This window comes from Urocitellus parryii, chromosome 7 (genome assembly GCF_045843805.1).
Source record: "Urocitellus parryii isolate mUroPar1 chromosome 7, mUroPar1.hap1, whole genome shotgun sequence".
Lineage (NCBI taxonomy): Eukaryota > Metazoa > Chordata > Mammalia > Rodentia > Sciuridae > Urocitellus > Urocitellus parryii.
Genome location: NC_135537.1, coordinates 124438644 through 124460392, shown reverse-complemented (window position 1 = coordinate 124460392; position 21749 = coordinate 124438644). Strand labels below are relative to the sequence as shown.

The following is a 21749-nucleotide window of genomic DNA, read 5'->3' as shown; positions in this document are numbered from 1 at the left end:
ATCTATAACAAAATGCATACTCACACCCAATAATACATACAGGTGCTCCTCAACTTTTGATGGGGTTACATCCTGACTCATCATAAGTTGAAAATACCATGTAATACACCTAACCGACAGGACCTCACAGCTCATTTTAAATACTCAAGATAGTTATATTAGCCATGGTTTAGCAAAAACATCTAAAACAAGCCCACTTTATAACGAAGGGTTGGATATCTCATGTACACATAGATGGGCATTTTGTAGACATGATTGGATATGAAAACACAAAACCAAATAGAAAAAAAAATGCTGTAGAGTCTCAATGTTTTCCCATGTGATGGGGGTAAGGGCTGAATGGACAATTGAGGCTCCCTGGCTCCTTAGGCCTGCCCAGCTTGGTATGAGAGGATAGGATCACAGGGTCACATACTGCAAGCCAGAGAAAATACCCAAATTCACAATTCAAACTATGGTTTTTCCTGAATGCATATGGCTTTTACACTATAGTAAAGTAAAAAAGTTGCAAATCAAACCATCATAATGTAGGTACTATCTATATATGTGCAGATGTTCTGAGAAATATTTTAACATACACACAACATACACACATAAACACACACACACATATGTACACACAAATGTGGTGAACAAGTTCTCAAAATTGCTATCAATCTAGAACCCAATCAAATATACTTCCACACAATCCAAGTGAGAATTCGACACAACTTTTTCAAAGGGCAAATTTGCAAAAGATCTCCAAAATCTTTAAAAAATATAAGTACAGTTTTAGTCAACCATGTTCTTCTGAGAAATTATCCTAAGAAAATATAATCATGGGTGAGCATTAATGATTTAGTTATAAGGAACACACTGCAGCAGTATTTGTTAGCATGAAATATTGGAATCAAGTTAAACAATGGATGCTCAAGTGACTTATGACACATCCAGATAACAGAATCGTGCAACCTTTTGATTTTTCTTTTATAAATGTTTAAAATCTACTTTAAAGACAGGGTTTCTGCGGTGTCATCTTAAGGTTGATTTAACCCAATCTGGAGTCTGGATCCCTTGGCTTCTCTTTCTATTCATGTCACAGTGCTCAATACGGGAGAAGGACTTGATGAATGAGTAAATGAATGCATGATATAGTTAGGTTCCTAGCATGACACTGGATCACCCAAATAACAAACTTTAACCCCATGAATTATAAAGATTATGTCAATATAAACAATTATTTGCAAGTATGGTAATTATCTGAGTTTGAATTACCTCATGTTGTAAAAACAGGCATTGATTCTCCATTACTAATGATATCCAAATTTTTCATTTGTACAAAATATGCAAGCAACTTGTAGCTGATTGATGTCTAAATGTCTAGAAAAAATATTTTATTATTAGATAAAATGAACACTTTTGACTATATCATACAGTGTATATTTTAAATATCCATATGCCTAATATCGAGTGTGTTATGTTTTTTAAAAAATCAAAACATTCATATAATGAACATATTTTACCATTTAAGTGAATGTTTCCATCTTTGTCGCTTCCTCATCATAAAGACAGGCAAACTCTATCATAGTTTTGTCTGTACAATATTGATGGGAATATGAATTCATATAATCATTTTGGAAATCAGTTTATCAGTATATACCAAACATCCTTAGCCTTTGAACTTGTGATTTTATTTCTGGAAATACACTATAAATAACTCCATAGTAAAATAAGCATTACAAAAAATTCCATCAAAGGCACTGTTTCTAATAGCCCTGATTGGAAAGTATCCAAAAGGTGAAATAAGTAAAATATGATATCTTCTTAAAAGAGAATTTAAAAGTCATTACAATATTTACAAAAGACTTAACAATAGAGTAAGAGAATGTTCATGCCACATTTCTAAGTCATGATTACAAAAAGTTGTACCTGTATTATTATGCTAATTAGACTAAAAACAATATACACACATCACTAGAGCGAGACAAACTGTGATCCACAGTAAAAATGCCTGGGAGCAAATACATTAAACTGGTTGTAAAGGTTGTCATTTTTTTGCACTTGCTACATTTTCTGTAATGGATGAGCAAAGACAGTCATTTGTGTGATAATGCCAATGTATGCACTTCTAGTCACTGGTCCATATAAAATTCTGCAAACTAAAAATCAGGGTTCATGGGAAAAACAGGGTTAAGGTATGGCATTTAACAACTCTCTCATTCCCACACTAAACCCAAAAAAGGAAGGGACTTAATAACAACGGGAGCAAAATTTTACACATGTTAAATGGTTAAGCAACCTATAAATACTATAATTACTATGACACTTTGCTCTTGAAAAAGCCCTAAGGTTTTCATGTGGAAGTGGGAACTGCAAGGAATGCAGCTCGTGAGTTACTGTGAAGTGATGGGAGAAAAATTCTTTAAAGTTGCACTTTAGAAAATTATTTAAAATTATTTAGAAGACATCATACGTGGATGGGAACCAAGGTTTCTGTCAGGTAGCTGAGGTATGTAGGTGTATGTTTGTGTTTTCCTGCATGGCTGGGTGCAGTTTTCCGCATTCATCCTGTGTTTTCTTGTGGACGAACATATGTAAGACACATGCAAAATTCACGTTATGCTCCAATGGTTTCCCAGTTCACAATTGCAAAACTGATATCTTCCTAATAAATAAATTTTAATACAAGCTAATAAAATAAATTTTCAAAGTTGCCCACACTCACTACACTATCCCCCAAACAACCAGTCACATGAAAAAAAGAATCTCCTGGGCAAAGAGTAGGCAAAACAAGCAATGGAACAACTAAATATTTGACAATCCAAATAAATTATGTTATATCAATATTTTGAGAACTTATCTTAAAAACATTTTTTTATGACAGGAATAACTATAGAACTGTTTTAATAAACTTTGTTCTATCAGATAAGTACTGAACTAAATGACCCCCAGGTCATTTCCAATGCTAATAATGAGATTTAATGATAGTGCACGTTTCACTTCATAATCAGGCACTTTATTTTTAGATAAGAATAAATAAGTTCAGTTCCCAAAGGGTAGAGATTTGGTACAAGCTCCTTGATTTTCAAATAAAAATAGAATGAAAGTAAATTCAGTCACACCATCCTGAGACTTCATAATTCTAATTTATAAAAAAAAAAAATGTTTAAAAAGGCACTTTATTGTAGTTGTCTCAAAAATAAGGTGCTAATATGTGAAATATCTCTCATTTTCACTATTTTTTTTACAAACACAATGTTATTAGACAGTTTAAATTACTCTCTTCTAGTAAGGGAGAACATGTATTTTTTTAACTACTATTTTGGCATTTCTGGGTCAATAAAGTACAACCCACAGACCCACACCTAAATGTTACCTGAGAACAGTGTGAAGTCTTCCTCTCATTTTAAAATTACCTTGAGTTAAATAAACAAATACAAAAAAGGTCTTTTCTGAAGAACAGTTTGTCCAACTAAACACTTCCTTTTTTTTTTCCTGATGGATGTTATAAAAGGGGAAACAACTCGTTTGGCAAAGTATAGTACATCATCACTCAAATCTGAGTTCAATAGTTCAAATTTCTAGAGGCCTTGGGGAGGAAGAAAAAGAACTTTCTGTTTTCAAGGAAAATGATTTTGCCTGAGCTTTCAAAACCGAACCAGCTTATTCTACAAAAGTCTGATAACAGACACATATAAAATGTAAGATGTAGAAATCAATAGATTTCAGTTGCTTAAAAATCCGATGGTTAATTTATTTATTTTTTTTTAGAATTTCCTGTTTTGAAGGGCAATGACTTTCTTCAAACCTTTCAGTCCCGGTTTGCATATTAGGATAATAAGTCTATATAATTAAGATGTCTAAATCAATATACTCATAAAGCTGTTTAAATGAACTATTGGTTATTTGCTTTTTTAAAAAATAAATTTTAGGAGGAATAAAGCCAAAATACAATCAATCCACTTGTGTAGCTCGATGAATGACCAAAGGATTATGCTTAGGGAAAAAAAAAAAAAAAAAAATATATATATATATATATATATATATATATTTCATATCTGAAAGATTTCTAAGCATTTCATAATAATCACATTTTTATATTTGCATAGCACTGCTTTCTCATTAGTTTTAATACTTGATTAAGGATTTCCATGCTTCTTCCCACTGACAAATCAGTACTCTATTAGAAGCTGTATTTGAAACACTGTGACTTCTTTCCAAATGCCATATTTTTAAACTAACACTGGCATCCACAGAGACCCTCAGCATGCACAGGTTCACACGGCTCACGTGTAAGTACCCTGCACAATTCACATGTAAGTACCTTGCACAATTTTGCAGAGGTAGATCATTGAAATTCCTGGGACAACAGGACAGCAATTTATTTTCCAGAAAAAGGGAGAAATGCTTCTTTGTGAAAGACAGACCCAGGGAACCAAATGACAGCGGAAACTGAAAGGACTCTAAATTGAGGATACCAGAACATTCACTAAAACCCGGGACCACAGAGAGGCACGAAATTGGGGAGATGCGAGAGAGTCAGGACATGCATTTCAACACCTGTGAACTTCAGGACTCATGAAAGTCTCCAGAGTTATCCCCGTGAAAATATCCAGGTGGACCACGAAGGAAAAAAACCTGGAACTGCTTTTTAAACTGGCCTCCTTCCTGGTGGCCCCTTGGTGCTTTTCTGGGTTGGCCTGTGAAGCGTTTGATCAGTGGTACGTTCTCTTTTCTGTTCTAATTTCCTACTTTCCCCTCTTCTCCAGTTTTGTGGAGTTTCTGGTCACGCAGTGAAACATTTGAAGTCCTGTCACACGTGCATAGAGGGTCACCTGGAGGCTGCCTCTATTTTCTATCAGGGTATTAGAGATGGAAATATTTTTTTGCACTTATTTGTGTCAATGTAAGCCAATAGCTTTTTTCTTTTTCATCTCTCTGGGTCCCTCTTCCCAACTCCCTCATATCCTCCAAATACATCCCCTTAATCTGTAAGCTAAAGGCTCCGTGGTAGATTTTTGAGCAGACTAGAAGGCCACTGATAGGAAAATGAATGAATTATTTGCAGTGTTCCAGTCCCAGTCACTGTCAATTAAATGAGAAATTAAACCCTGCCACCATGTGCTTTGGGGGCACAAGCAATAGATCTGTGAGTCAGACAGTAGGGAAGTCAATTGGTTTGCTTTGCTTTTTCTCATTCTCAGGGATTTTCTGTGTGTTTTGTTTCTGATGCTTTCTCCTCAATACCAACATTTCCAGAGAAGAGAAAGGAAAGTCTCAGGAGTGGGGACAGAGTGTCTGAACTTTATCGGGTATTTGATGCTCATGGGGAAGCAATAAGGATCCATGTTCTGATGGACAAACAGCCAACAGGTGAGGCTTCAAAGGAAAATTTCAATTTTGTGTGTGTGTGTGTGAAAGAAAACATAAAAGTATTTAAATTTCTTCACTGTCTCGTGGAACTTTCAAACAAGTATTAAAAAAAAAAAAATAGAGATGCTTAAAGCAAGTTTGATTTTCTTTTCACTCTTGTCCTGGGATTGAGAATAGGCTGGTATAGTACTACTTTGGAAAGGAGCCACTACTCTTTTACTAAAATACTCGAGAAAAATAAACAGGCATATCAGATGCCTGTGTTCAGTAACTAATGCAGGAAACCATCAGCATCCATTTCAAGAACACAGTCAGCAATTAATAGAGAGGAGAGAAAGAGACAGAGACAGAGAGGAGAGAGAGACAGAGACAGAGAGGAGAGAGAGACAGAGACAAAGAGGAGAGAGAGACTGAGACAGGATCACCAATGACTTCCTCACTGACAAGGTTAACACTCTCAAATCTCTTTCCAGCTTTTCCTTAGAGCAGTTGATACCACTGAACTTGAAACTATCTCCGCCCCCTCCGACAACCTATGAAAATTTTAAATACAGCAAAAATTCATTTTGAGAACTATACAACAAACACCTATCTCCCCATGAACTTAATTCTAAATGTGTATTTTTATTCTTTTATTGACATGTCTCTCTCCATCCTTCTATCAAAATTTTCAAGATATCCATCCATCCATCAATCCACTTTTCAAAAGTAAATCATAGGCATTGATACAGTTGCTTTAAACACTTCTGCAGACGGGACATAAACTACAGAAACTAGCTCCCTTTGAGCATCTTTGCTCCCCAGCTTTGCTGACAACTGACACAACCTCAGCAACCATGTCCTATGATAGCTCCTAAGTCTGACCTTATTCACAAACTTGAACATACCCAGGGCACTTTCCATTTCATGTGTCTACAGTTGTTTAGTTTGTTTAATGCTAATATTCCCCTTTCTGGTTCACTATCAGAGTTATAGTTACTAATAAATATGCTGAAGCTAATAATCGTCAAATATTCTCCAGTTTCTCTCCTTTTCCTCATTGCTAGCATTCCGCACACAGTTTTATAGTTCCCATTAATAAAACATCCAGCTAATCTTTCCCCACTTCCCATGCTCCCTGAGTTGTGTAAGTCCCTGCCTCCACCATCGATAATATCCTCTAGATTCTTCAACAGCCACCTACCTGACTATGCATTCAGAAGCCACCTTAAGGATTAGGTTTCCTAAGCAGAACCAGGACGTCTGTGAAACAGTCCTCTGATAAAAGGCTTCAATATTTCCCAATGCTGCCTTTAGAGCTACGCGGAGCCTGTATGGTAGCCAATGGCCTCATGGAGCCATTGGGCTCTCGAAATGTAGTTAATCCAAATAAAGATGTGATGTAAGTGTGATGTGCACATGAGATTTTGAAGAATTGGTATGAAAAATGCAAGCTATCTCTTTAATCGTGTTTAATTTGACTACATGTTATAGTAAATTTTAGACATATTCACTTAAATTATATTTTGATCACCTATTGAACTATGTTTTGACATGGTCCTAAATTATAATATTGTTAAAAATTAACTTCGCCTTTTTATTCTTACCATTTTAAGGTGGCTACAAGAAAGTTTAAACATACAGTTTCCATTGCATTTCTTTTTAAAAAAATCTTTTTTATTCAATAATAATTGTATATATTTATGGAATGTAGTGTGATAATTTGATACATTATACAAGGTGTAACAATCAGGATAACTATCATTTCCATCTCCCTAAGCATTGATCATTTGTGTTAGGAATATTCAAATCACAGTTCTACATTCTGCTGATGGGGATTAAAGTCCAAGACCCTCAAATATTCCATTTAATAATCCTCAAAACTCTTTCTCCCACCTTGTTTCCCAATTTGATGTACCTAAAGAATGCTGCAGGAAACCACATTTTGGGATGGTTTCTGTATGCAGCGGTCAGGGGGAATAAGTGTGATCTACTAATCCTTTGAAATGATCCGCATGATGCCCAAGCATCCAAAGGAAAAAAAAAAAAAAAAAAAAAAAAGAAAAGGGTGAGTAGAGAAGATCTGTAAATGAAACACTCAAGTACAGAGTCACGGACACATCTATGGATTATTCAGCTTAAAAACATAAAACACAACTTCTTTGGTGCTTATGGGCCCATTCCAAAATAGAATGGCTGTAGTTGGAATCACTCAGCACACTGATAGAAAATGACCTCATCTCAAACAGCTCTGCAAATTTCCAAAATCTCCTCCTATGTCACTGCCCTGCAGTTGCAGGTGGAGGATCCCAATTCACTTCTCCCGCACAACAGCAGGGGGCTCTGTCATTTCTGAATGGATCTGGAATGGGAAGTTATTTGCTTATGTTGTGTATTCTCTCACTTCCCCTGGATATTTTGGGGGGTGCTTATCTGAAAGTAAGTGAAATAATACAAAGGAAGAGTGCACGAGCTGTGTGAGGACTTTAGCTTAGCCCAGAAGTTGGCAAACTATAGCCAGTGGTCTTGTGGTGTTGGTTGGTGAATAAAGTTTTATTGGAACACGGCCACGCCCATTCATTTATTCAAAAGCAGAATTGCAAAGCCTAGAATGTTAATTATCCGGCCTCTTCCAGAAAAACATTGCTGACTCCTAGCTTAAGGGGTCATTTACAATTTTTTTTTCATTTAAAAAATGTAAATCCATTATGTGACAGGTAGGTATAGTTCCAGGTCCCAAGCATGCAAGGTTGATAAAGAACCTAGAATTCATAGCACAGAAAACTCATAGTTTCTAAAGGGTCCTTGAAACACATTGACCTTAGCCTCTTCAAACAGAACTTGTGTTTACACTATTCAGTGTTTTTCAAAAAATTTTTAAGATCCACAATAACAGGTAGATTGTATACCTAACCCTTTCTGTATATGCAAATAACAAACAGAACTAACATTTTTCAAAGTAGCCTTTGCCTTGCTTACTACACAGGATCAACTCTTATATCTCTGCAGATTTTATCTTTACAGTAGTTCCATTAAAAACATAAAATAAAATAAAAAGATTGATTTCTTATACATTGATGTCCTGTGATTCACAGGTTGAAAAAGTCTTGGTGCAGGACCACTTTCTATGGTCTAACTCTGGTCTTCACCACAGCTTCAGTTGAGATGGACTCACTCATTCTTTGCAGAATTTTTGTTTTGTTTTCATTCAGGTTTTTAATAGATGCATTATTTTCAAAAATGTTAAAAATTTCCATATTCTGATGTTCTTTTGGAAAATCAGAGGACATGGAAATCATAAGTCCCCTTTTTCCTACCCAGTAATCATCAGTTGGAGCTGAGAAGAATTTTCTCCAGTGCTTGCTAACTTGCTACCCTTCGCCACAGGGTAAATGCACCTGAAAATCCCAAGAATTTTCATCACAGTACATTAGCTCCCCACGAACCTCCCCCCATACAAATATAAAACAGATCCAATTTGTTTTCTTTCCATCATTAAATCCTCGTAGGGCATTCTAGTAGACCCTCTGGCTTCAGAGAAAGGCTTTTTAACAGATACTGTTGTAATCCCAAGGCCTCCTACACCAAGAAGAAAGAGTAAGCCCCATTAGAAAGAAAAACAAACGTCCTTTCTTTCTTAAAAAAAAAAAAAAAAAAAAAAAAAAAACTAAAATAAAATAACCCACAACATTTGATGAAAGAAACTACAAGAATAATTAGAGTCCACCAGGAAATTAAAAGAAAAAGAAAGAAAAAACAGATGCCCCGTTTTTGTTTACTTAAACAGTTTTGTTTGTGACATAAAATCAGGGCTTTTTGCTGCTGCATTTTCTTCCCTCCCACCAGAACTTTTCAAAACATGAAGTGTGTGCCAACAAGGCTTCAGTTAAGAAAGGTGATGAGGAGAGCCAGCTCCTAGCTCCAGGAAGGTTACTTTCTGTAGCTTAACCCAGTTCCTTTTGTTAAATACCTGAACTTAAAGAGAATCTGCAAAGATTTATGACCATAACAAACACATCATTTTTTTTTTTACTTTGTCATTCAAACCGGCCTGGCAACTTTGATATTTCCTAGTGAAAGAAGAGATCGAATCCAAGTAAGAACTCTGCAAAAGGGAAAAGGAATTTTATTCCCATAATTTGATGGATTACTTCCTACTCTGAACACCCAAGAGAGAAAAAGCAAACTTTTTCCTGTCTGTACTCGGATTTCTCCCACTAATCTTTTACAAGCAGGCAACAACCATAAAACACAAATTACTTACAAGGATCCAAAGGCCAATCATGCTAGCTGGGTTGCAAAATCTATATGCATCAAAATATTGAGGAAAACAACTGAGATGAAAAACAGAAATCTAAAGATGAATAGACCCCTGATCCAACTCAATTCAATGCTTTAATTCACCAGTTCTGGGAGAAGAAAAAGATAATGCTGTAACTGATTCCATTCAAGGAATATGTGTATCATTGCTGCAAAGCCTCCCAAACTTATATATATATATAAATTAGGGCACACCAAGTTTTTTCCCATGTATAGTCTCTTTGGTCTTTTAAGTTTTGCAAAGCACCCCTTGCTTCTTCATATGTAAAAGTTGATCCTTATCACTAAGATACCTACTCTGTCCAACATGCTATGGGTTTGCATTTCTGTCTCACTGGAACTAAAGGAAATCAACAGCCATTTCTTCTGAGACTAACAGCCTGGTCACTTTAGTAAGGGCTTAGTGCTAATAATGACCAACTGTCAGGAAATCATTTAGATGAAAGTTATCAATAACAAAAGCAATGAAGATAGGATAGTTCTTGGGGGCTGTGCTCTGCTTGGAGGGATTAACATATCTAAAGGATAAAAATTGACATTTTTGTCACTTGAGAGGTGAAAATATATAAAGAATGAGAAAGACAGTGCTGAGCCGGGAGAATGTTCACTGGGTTATCCCTGCAAGTGCAGAAGGGACCACAGACCACTTGATGAGACCCAAGACCATCAATTCTTCTTGCCCAGTTACAGGAGCCATAAGCATCCTGCTGATTTTACTTCTTAACAATATTTTGGCTTCTTCCTGAAACAGTTTAGAATTTGGTCTACCGAAGAGGTCTCTGTAGCGGTTACTTCAACTTTTAATGAATCAGTAAAAAAAAATTTGACAACAAAACAAAAATAAGATTTCTCTGATGGGTCCAACAGGATGAGTTCTGTGATCAGATGAGAGAAAAAAAAAAGTTGACAAAAACCAGGTGACTTTGATTATGCCACATAATAGGCCAATAAACTAATGTGGATCTTTAAACAGTTTTTAAAATTCATCTTTTTAAACTGAATTTTGATGTGTTGCCCAATTTTCTATCGGAAGGTCAAAGATCAGGGTCAAATGTGTCCTAATCAACTCTCCAGCATGGGACAGCCTTTCAAAGGCCACTCTGTTTGTGGATGATGACGGCTTGCTATTTGGGGAGGAACTATATATGGGAAATTCAGTCAAAGAACATCATAGAATATTCTACTAGGGAAGCACTGCCATTCCCCAGGTGGGTGGCTCTGGATTCAGCACCAATTGTATGAGTTTTTTAATTCTTTGACTTTGAGATTTTACTTCACCATTCTGAGCCTCTGTTTTCCAATATATAAAATGCAGAAAATGATAGACCTCTTTAAAACTATTTAATAGGACTAATAATACTATTCAGAAGATCATTCAACTTCATTGAGGGCTTAGTGAGGGCTCAACATATTTAGTTATTTTCACTTTTCACCTGATATGATGGATTTTATCAGATGTACATTACAGGGTTCAAATATTTTACTATTCTAAAACTGATTCAAAGGGCACAAAAAAACAGCATATACCCAGTAGAATGATGAAAGAAACTACAAGTGGAGAAAAGTATTAAATCACAGAAATTATTTTTTATCTAAATAAGCATTTGCAGCCAATGCCTTGCATAAAAGTGGTTTATAAAATCGACTCAATAAAGATAAGTGAATCAACTAATAGAAGAAAATATTGTTAGCTTCCTGGAGTCTCTAGATGGAGCAGGTGTTGTTTTGCTTAAGTGAAAATACAATGTGGAGAAAACTATTTTTACAGTTGTTATAAATATCAAAGGGGAAATGTTTGGAGGGAGATTTTCATTTCTCTGCTAACCCAAAAGCCCAGCAACACAACCTTGTATTTAAAAACATAAGTAGAAATTGCTAGCGTGGCACCTAGAGAGGGGACTTGGAGTCTGGCAATGTTGGTGGTCAGGGCTTCACAGACCACTCATAGCTGTAGGATGCTGGAGACCTGGTCCTGCAAGCTCTGGAGTTTGGACTCTCTCTTCTTCCCTCTCTACTGAACACCATATTTGCTCTAGGTCTGTTTTGTTCCTGCATCTGGTCCATAAGCCATAGTACTTCAGCCAAGGGTTAAAAAAACAAGTCTGGAAAGTAGACAGAATGCTTAAGTAGGTTTGGAAAATCTAGATCATGATGTCACCTTAGCCTTCAGGAACATCCACAACCCTGGTTCCAGGTTTTCACTGCATCACCAGCTTCCCCCATTCATTTTTCCTCTGACCCCTACTTGGGCCCTTTCTGTCCTCAAAGACCTTGCATTTACAGGAAAGGTTTTGCTCTCCATCACTGGAGGGAATCAATCAGAGGTGGAGTTCTTTGATACCTTCTTCATTTTACATTTACCCATCATCTCAGAGGAAGAAAGATTAAAAAAACAAAAACAAACAACAACAACAACAAAAAAAAACCCACAAAGTTCTCTATGCGGGTTTCAAGGATATGAGAATAGGTGGGGAAGCCACCTGCCAGTTTTATTATGCAATTAGCTCTGAGGGAAGAATCAGCATGTCTGGAAGCAACAGGTGCTAGAAGGAGGGAGGCCAATAGGCCCATCCCAGGGCCCTTCCCAAGGAAAGCAAGAGCACAGAATGAAGGAAATTAGCGCAGAGTATCTCAGCACCAGCCTTCCTTCTTGGAGGCTGGTTAGGCTCTTCCTTTACTGTTTTCACTTTTGGTTTTAGAATTAATTTAGATATTAAAATTGCAAAAAAAAAAAAATAGCACAGAGAAATTCCCTATACCTTTCACCCAGACTCCTCTAAGGTTATATCATCTTATACAACCTTAGTACAATATGATGATCCAAAAAAAGACATTTAGCTTAGTACAGTAGGAGGGCATGTTCCAAGACCCCAGTGAATACCTGAAACTGCACATGTTATTGAACCCCCCATATATTTTTTCCTACACATATATACACAAATTTAATGCTGTTCCCATTTTAACTGAGAACTTATCCCACCCTGTAGCTATAACTTGTGTATTTTGAGCAACAGCCACATTGAAACAAATTACCTTTTTCTTCTTCACAAATTCCAAGGTAGAAGCCTCATTCTTACCATATCACTTAGCAGACTCCGTATCTGATTTTTCCCGTTAAATTGAGAATGTTCACCCTTTCACTTAAAGAAAGCACTTTGTGGCTTCTCTTTAGTATACACATCGCATCACTACTCCTATATGTTGAGAACTTTAGGTACATGAAGGGTTACTTGAACACAAACACTATGAGACCACAACAATGGAGTTAGAAAGTGAGGTAACTAAAAGTAACTAACAGGCAGGTAGTGTATACAGCATGGATACACTAGACAAAGGGCTGAGTCACATCCTAGTGGGACAGTGTGAGTAGCATCTCAGAAAGCCAGGAAATTTGAAACTTACGAATTGTTTATTGCTGTAATTTTCCATTAAATATTCTCAAGTCTGTGGTTGACCACAGGTAACTGAAACCTCAGAAAATAAAACCTTGGATAAGAGGGAGGACTACTGTCTAATACCGTTAACTAAACTACACATATTTTCACATTTTTTTCCCATCGATGCCTAGTTTTTTTTTTTTCATTGTTGTTGTTGTTGTTGTTCAAGAATCCAATCAGAGGTTATCCCTATATTTATTTACTCATATTAATGAGTCACCTTTGTTTCTTCTCATCTGAGAGAGTTTATCAGTTTTAACTTGCTTTGCATGGTCAGGAAGCTTTTGAAGCATACTGCTGAGGTACTTCGCCGAATGTCTCTCAATTTGGGTTGGTCCAATGTTTTCCTCCTGGTCAGACTGGATTTATGGACGTGGGAGAAGAGTAGTCCACAGAGAGGAAGCATCATTCTCTCTGGATTACACCAGGGAAACATGACCTCAACATAACCAGGGATATTAACCTTGGTCACTTGATTAAGGGGGTGTCTGCCAGGTTTCCCCCAATGTAATAATGTTTTCTATTCATCTCTTTCCTCCAGTCCTCGATTTAACCCAACCATCACCCTGCTTCCCAACCTACTGTCCCTAGTCCCCAGACTGCAAGCACAGAAATTCCCTGCTGTGGAACTGCTAGATCACTGAAGCTGTCTCCTGGTGCAAAGGGCAGGATTATTCCACAAGGGTATCTCAGGTGCATTAAGGGTTAAAAAGGCTTCTGTTTGCTGCCTGTTAGGAAACAGGGGACCCTCCTCCAGAGCCTGTACCACACAGGGGAAGGAATAAGTCTGCATTAGGGATGTTGAAATGAAATCATCTGGAAGTATTTTCATCTGAAGCCGGCTTTCAGAAGCAGAGGCAAAACACACTAACAAAAGTAATCTGGGGCATATGGCATTCCTTTCCGCCAAACATATTTCTAATATAAATCCTCTAATCATTTATATCTTGGTTTTCAGGTTTATTGTCAAGTCAAGTCTCTTTTCTTTCTTTCCAAATAATAAACTCCCTTCCTAACCGACGTGAACTATCCTTGTGTGAAAGAGGCAAAGTACAGCTCAGCAGTGCTAGGAAAATAGACTTGCTATGGGTGCTACCGAAACACAGTTTGTTTTGTTTCTTTCTTCTTCTTTTAAATGAGACTGCAAATACACCCTGATGGAGATGAAGTTTTCCAATTTCTCCCTCTGGGGAGGCCGTGTGTGTGTGTGTGTGTGTGTGTGTGTGTGTGTGTGTGTGTGTGTGTTTGTTTGGGGGGGGGGGTCTTTGATGCTCCCCCCTACCACTAGGTGGCACTACACATCACATTCAAATTAAGCTGCTCTCCGTGAACAAGATTTTGTTTATAACCTTTGCAAGATTTTCTCTAATGGCAAGCATTTAATGCATTCTTAATAATCATTTCCCCTTTCCTTTTTTCAAATTTACTGTTACCAGACAACTTCTGAAATGAGCCAAATCTGAACTCTGGAATATAGTACTCAAGTGACCTTAGGATCATTGTAAATTTTCACTGAGCATGAATAGTTTTGAGAAATAAAAAAAATTCAAGGATCACATCATTACAGGCAAGAATTTGGATAGATTCTTTGATTCGCTGAACTCAGCATTTGCCTCAAATCTAAATTTTGGCTTCATATAATCTAAATTTTGGCTTCACGTAAGTGTATTTGTTAACTATCTTCATATACTCCCAAAGAGATTTTAAAACTGTATCAAATTAGCAAAGAATTTAAACTGCTGACAAATATTTTAAGACATTCTTAGAATGACAAAGACTAGGGAGCTAAGCTATTACTTTGTGCAATTTCCTCCAATTACAATATAAAAGTCATATATTTAATAGCAGTCTATTTTCACAATTATAACTCATTGTGTAAGCAAGAAACAAATTTCTAAAAACTTAGGGTCTCATGTCATTGGGAAGCATAGACCAAGCCATGGTGCTTTTTTTATCAGCCGAGTTATTATTACTTCATGGTGGAAGATTTCCCCCTAAGGAAAAGAACTAAGAATATCAAGTTCCTGAATGAGCCTAACAATTTGACCGATGGTAATTGCAATTTGTGATTGTTCAAATTCATCCCAAATAGATCTATGAGGCCCCTTTTGTGTTGTTTATATCAGGAAGGTTTGTTTGCTCTGAGACTGACACTCTTCTTCTCATTATGTGAGCATCTGGTCTATGTAAGTTTAGTCCCTGTTGTCATTAATTGCACAGGCTTATTTTATTCCCATGACCCCTCCAAAATACAGACTTGGCACTTATTCTTCCTTGGCCAATCAACAGATTTATTTATATGAGACAAATATTTTGGCCAGAGTGTTTTCTTTTTGAGGGGAGGGCAAGAGAACACAATGCTATAGTGAGCTTCTACCCAAAGATGCCTATACTTTCGTGTAAAGTCTATTAGTATACCATAAACCTCATCATAATAAGGGAATGTACACTCATACAAGGTACTCCAATTCTGAGATTCACCAAAAATGTCTTTAAAGCCTGTTCCATACCCATGATGTCTGATATTGCTTAGAAGCTCCCCAACCAATTAATGACTTTACTCTTAAAAATTCAATTACATTTTCCCTACATTCTAGGTATTTGTTTTTGCACACACATGCATGTGCGTGAGGGCATGCGTGTGCACACACATGCACGCACACAGGAACGAGGCTGATTGACTTGCATTCCATCACTACTGGGGATGAGCCCAGAGTTGAGGGGGGAAAAAATGACAGCATTTTGACACATCAACCTCTTGCTGGGTTGCAAGTGTCTAGTCACTAAGAGACTCTGAGAACTACATGCAAGAAAGAAGTTATACCCTCTTCTTCCATGAGCATGGAAGAGTCCAAAGCAATTTCTTCCTACCCTGTTCCCAGCCGTTAGCCTCTCCCAATGTTCTTCCCTTGCTCTAAGGTCAGAGTCTTAGGACTTCAGTCCATATGGCCTTGCATGGGTGGCCAGCCCTGCAGCTCCCTTGGCTCCAATTTCATTTCAAACCCTTCACGCAGAAGGGCTCTCCGTTCAGGAGGGTGGGAAACTGCACATGGAGGTACTCCGCAGCTGCTCCCAGCTGCTACAAAATGAGGATTTCTCCTTATAGGAACCGAAAGTGCCTCTGCTCAATTTGTCTCTCCAATGGCCTCGAAAAATAAGGCCATGATCACTAGAGACCATAAGATTTCAAATTTTGTTAAAGTCAAGGGAGTACTAACTTCATACCCCAAGCTGAGTAATCTTTGATCTTCCTATACACTAAAAAGTGCTTCTAGTGATGTTCTTCTCTGCTGAAATTGTCCAGACTTATCAAAGAAATGAAAATATACGAAGTAGACATGCCAGAATAAGAAACCCTATAATGAGTACTTCCTATTTTATACCAAAATAAGAGACTAACGTGTCATAAAATCTACTTATATATGTGTTTATATGTACATAGACACACAGATAGAAAGACAGACTCATAGCAGGATTTTTGCGTTTGCAGGTTCCTAATTCACAGATTCATAATTACAGATAAAAAAAAATATTCGGAAACTAAGCCAGGCAGTAGTGGCACATTCCTGTAATCTCAGCTATTCAGGAGGCTGAGGCAGGAGGATCATGAGTCTTAGGCCAGACTGGGGAACATAGCAAGACCCTACTTCAAAAGATAAAATAGAAAACAAAACAAAGTCTCAGAAAAATATTCTTATCTGTTCCAAACATATACAGATGTTTTTTCTTGTCATTATTCCCTAAACAATACAGTATAAGAGTCGACTGTTACAACATATTTACATTGTATTTGATCTAGAAATAATTTGAAGTAGCATGTACATAGGTTATAACAAAATATCATGCCATTTATAAGGTACTTGAAAATCTGAGTTTGGTACACATAGCAGGTCATAGAACAATCCCCCACAGTGTGCCTATGTGTGTGTGGGGGGAGGTATATACACATTTAGATGTATATATGTGTATATATTTGTGTATTGTATTATATATATATATATGTATATATCTTTTAACTAGTTTATAAGTAAGTGTCTATTATCTTAGGATTAAAAAAACATACCTTTTAGTTGGTGCAGGTATAAATAAATAGAGAAGAAATTCTTGTTCTTAAAGTAAGCTCACATGCTCTGGAACTACAGTAGAGGCAATTGGTCTAGACCTCTAGGAGAGATCTCGACATTTTTAAAATGAATGAAACAATTTTCCACTTTCCTTTGTGAACCCACCACACATACAATGGAAATGGAGACTATTCATTGCAAAGGATTGCTTTCCCATGACATGCAAGCCACAGACATTTGTTGTACTGATATCATGTCTGCTAAATTAAGTAATGAGGAATGTTTTTTAAACCCTATCAGGGTGGAGTTTCATATCCGGTGAACTCCACTGAAGTGTCCTAAATTATTATTAACAAAGTCCTACACATATAAAAGTTTGCCAGGAGGTTTGTTTAGGATATTAAAACATTTTAAATCAATAAGAATAATTTTTTTCTTTGGAGATCTCACCTAACAGACTCATTTTCTTTGTTTTTAATACAAAACAAAGAGCTGATGACTCGACTCTAGAGACACAGTTTACAAATAATTTTATTTTCTTCTGAGTGAGGGAAATTTATTGGAACATCTCGGCAACAAGCATTTCTAACTTTCAAACTCCTTCTCCAAGAGCTTTTCTTCAAACTTCCTAATAGCAGTGTCTCCTCATGAGAACAGTAGGGGGCGCTGCCACAGCAAACTATTATGGCAATGTGAGAGATTCCACTGAGCAAAAAAAAAAAAAAAAAAAAACCACAAGGATTCTCCCAAGTCAGTCTGTGTCTAAAAATATTTTTTAGATATTTTTCTCTTCCATCATTCACTTTAGGGTGAAATATTGGGCTTTTTCTTTCTGTTTGTGTGTATGTGTACGTGTGTGGTCTTTAGGGTGAGTAGAAATCCTATATTGCAAATTTGGGGCAACTCAGGAAGGACTAACTGAATACCCTATTCTGGAATATTAGTTAAATATAAGTGGTGAGAATGCATTTAGTAGTTAAGAGACATTCTGTGTGGTACTTTTTTTTTTTTTTAATATAGCTAAATCTTCAGTCTTTCTTACAAACATTACACTCCAAGTTCAGAGCCAAGATGAAAGAGAACTGTGGGGAAATTTCATTAAATAATCACATAATCCAGGCTCCGTAGGTTGGTTTTTTTTTTTTTTAATAAAAGTTTTCTATGTAATTGAGTTAAGCTTAAATTTATGCATTCAATAAAAAAAAAAAGTTGCAAATGGTAAAACAAAGACATTGCTCCAACACTTGGAAAATTAAATTCACCAAACCATGAAGTCTACTGTGCAGTTATTTTTGTAACCACCATAAATTGTTTTATAGAACTCTTCTGCCGGCATAAACAATCCAAGCAGAGATTTACTTTACAGCATGCATCCAGTTTCCAAAGGAGAGGCCTCAAAGTTTATGACTCTTTTTCTTTTCTTTCTTACTATTTCTTTCTTTCTTTCTTTTTTTTTTAATACTTGTGTTTCTAGTTACCTTGAAACCTTCCTGTCTTACATGAGTTCAAAAAGTTCTACAGAAAATAAGATCCAGGTCTGTAGATATACTGTGTCCTCAAATACTCATGGCTGGAGTGAGAAGAAACAATCCTACTTTGTGGAAATAAAGTTTATATGGCAAAATGAAAATAAAGGGGTTTAGTACTAAATATTTCACCATATTTAATAGCACCTCAGAGCCCAATGTTAGATTAGATGGTTCAGACTGTCGGCTTGAAATGTGTTCCCTTCTAGCACTGTAGGAACCCAAATTCAATGCACGCTGCTACAGATAAGAGTTTTAGGGGTCTTTATTCACTCTTTCTTGTGTCCTTGATGAAAAAAACAGAGCTGCCTTTGTGCTAAAAAGAAGGACCTGTTGTTTCCAGATTCAACAGGTCATTTTTATAACAACTTCCCAGAGGATATAACATAAATGACAGAAACACAAGGGGATAGTTTAAGTGGCCGATGATTTTAAATGATATATATTCTATATTAAGGGAAGGTTGTTTGTTTTTCTTTCCAAGAAATGGAAAGTTACTCTTTTAAAAGCATTCAATGTTTGGATATGATTTTTAGGACCAAACCTTTCCTCATGAGCTGAATTACTATAAATTCGGCTTCTGAAATCAATCTGAGGGTGTGCTTGACCCCTCAAGTAAATAAACTTGTCAAATTATGTCCATTTCTGTTTGGTGAATGAATGGTTAATTGAGCAGACTTTTGGAGTATATGTAAATTGTGTTGTAACTCTTGATAATATTGTTTCAGTTAAAATAACAAGAATGAATATTTTATGAACACAATAAACTTTATAAAGTAAAAGTTATGTAGTCCCATAATTTCTCCTTGTACTCGGAGGGAAGAAAAAAAAAAGTCAATATTTTATGGCAAACAAAATCCAGGTGACACTACAATTTATGAGTTTGGCCAATTCCTTTATTAAAGGTGGCCTAAATTTGAAGAGATTGACAAATTGAACATTAATGTCTAAATGAGACTTATTTCCTAAACTGTATTCTCAGAGTTTTCCACAATGTACTTTTTTACTTTTCATATCCTCACCACCTTTTAAAATTAGCTACCTTATTTGTAAAAAGGATTGCTGGAAGCTCCTTAGAAAACTTTTTGCTAGTCCAGAGACAAAAGTTCCTTTTCCCTATAAATATCAAAAGCCCTTTACCGAACTCACTCCTCGCCCCAAACAAAAGTGATTACCAAGGAAGCTTCTTTAAAACTTGGTGACTGGTTGCTGGCACTTGCTGAGACTTAGATTATCCAAACTATGTCCACTCTCCGCCACTTGCACTGTGTCTCTATATGACTTACCACCTCGGATAACTATCTGGCAAAGCGTCAAGGTAAATAAATACCTGATGGTAAGGACTGTGTTAGTCGAAGGCAATTGCCCAAAAGATAAAGAAGAAATAAAAACAGATTTCCTTGGGAGAGGTAACTTAGTAATGATGAACAGGTTTCTAACTATGGGGCTCAGGAGGCAGTGGGGGGCGATCCCCCCACCCCCTTTAGCTAAATACGCGCATATTTTCACAGAGCAGGAGAAAAGAGATGAGACTGGCTTTGGGGAAAGGGAATCCCAAGTTCCAAAATTATTAAGACAAAAATTTCCCTCCCACTCGCTCCCTCCTTCAACACCCACCTCCCCGCTCCCTCAGAAGAGAAGGTACTTTGAGGAATGGGTTTCTTTTCCTCAACTTAGAGTCGGGTTTGCCTTCGGCAAGAAGCGGGGAGGGAAATGTGGAACCTAGTGGTTCCAAAGGCTCTCAGGAGTCTCCACCAGCCCAGCCCCCCTGCGCTCTGACTCTCCCCGCCAGGGCCTGCGCCCGCTCACCGATACCAAGCGAGTCCCTTGTGGTAGCTGCGATCGAAGAAGTGGGGCTCCGCGCCCACAGCGCGCACGTCGGGGTGTACGCGCAGGAACTCCAGCAGAGCCCGTGTGCCGCCCTTCTTCACGCCGATGATGATGGCCTGCGGCAGCTGCTTGCTGCCTTCGTCCAAAAGTAGAGCCAAGGTCCCCGGCGGAGCCTCAGCCACGCTGCTTCCCGCCCCTGAACCTCCGGGACTGGCTGCCAGGCCAGGGGTCTCCTCTACCCAGGCTGCCTCGTCGTCGCCGTCGTCTCGCGGCACGGGAGGACGGCGTCTCCGCCACTGCTGCAGTTGCAGGAGACGCTTTCTGTGCGCCACCGCGGGCCACACCGCTAGCTCCCTCGGGCCTCCGGCCAGGACGCCTCGACCTGGGGCCCCCGCCTCCTGGCCGCCGACCGACAGCCCCACGACGGGGCCGGACAGGGTCTGGCAGCGCTCGGCCAAGCAGTAGAAGACGTAAAGGGACGTGAGCAGGGAGCAGAGCATCAGTAAGAACTTCCGGAAGATGCTGCGGGACAACGGCTCGATCGAGGTGGGGTGGGCGCCGGCTGGGCCCGGAGGGGCCATCCTAGCCGGAGGCGACTTGGGGCAGCGCGCGGGCCATGCTAGGCCGGTACTCCGCCAGGTGCCATGACATCCCCTAAGCGGGCCTGCGCTCTGGACCGAGGCCACATAGGCTGTGCGCCCCTGCGGCGGTGCGAGCTACCCTGGGAGGCGGCAGCCGGGCTCCTCCAGGGAACCGAGCACCGGGAGCCCTGAGCGGGATCCCTGCCTCCAGTCGAAGGGGAGAAGAGGGGGGGACCGATGCCGTGCTTAAGAAACCATCGTCTTAGGTCTTAAACTCGCCCAAATCTTGAGGCTTGGGGGCAGCGCTCGCGCCCCAGTTCCCTAGGAGTCGCTGGGATAGTGGCGAAGAAGTGCGACTCAGCCCAGATCCTGAGCGTCCTCTCCCGCGGATCTCCCTCAGAGGTCGTGCATTCTGGGTTTGGTCCCCGTAGAAGGGACGCGCGGCTCCAGGGCCGCTGAGCTGCGTGCGCTCCAGACAGCGTTGAGCGACTGTGCCCCAGACCCTGCTTCCTCTGGTCTCCTTGCCCGACTGGGCGCGCCCTCTAGGTCTGGGCTTGGATCCTCCTGGTGCGAGGTGCCCCCTAGTCCCTCTGTCCGAGAGTGACCCAGAAGGCCTACGCCCCGAGCAGTCCACCCAGCTTGGTGCGCTCCAGGAGGCTG

The 21749-nt window shown here is 38.6% G+C and overlaps 1 protein-coding gene across 1 annotated transcript in view; it reads right to left on the bottom strand.

Annotated features, from left to right (window-relative positions):
• Hs3st3a1 (heparan sulfate-glucosamine 3-sulfotransferase 3A1) overlaps positions 1 to 21089 on the bottom strand; it is a 93732-nt gene extending 72643 nt beyond the window's left edge. The window contains exon 1 of the mRNA XM_026390660.2: positions 20488 to 21089. Coding sequence (XP_026246445.2) covers positions 20488 to 21089 — 602 coding nt within the window. The remainder of the gene's footprint in view (positions 1 to 20487) is intronic.
• Positions 21090 to 21749: the final 660 nt, after the last annotated feature.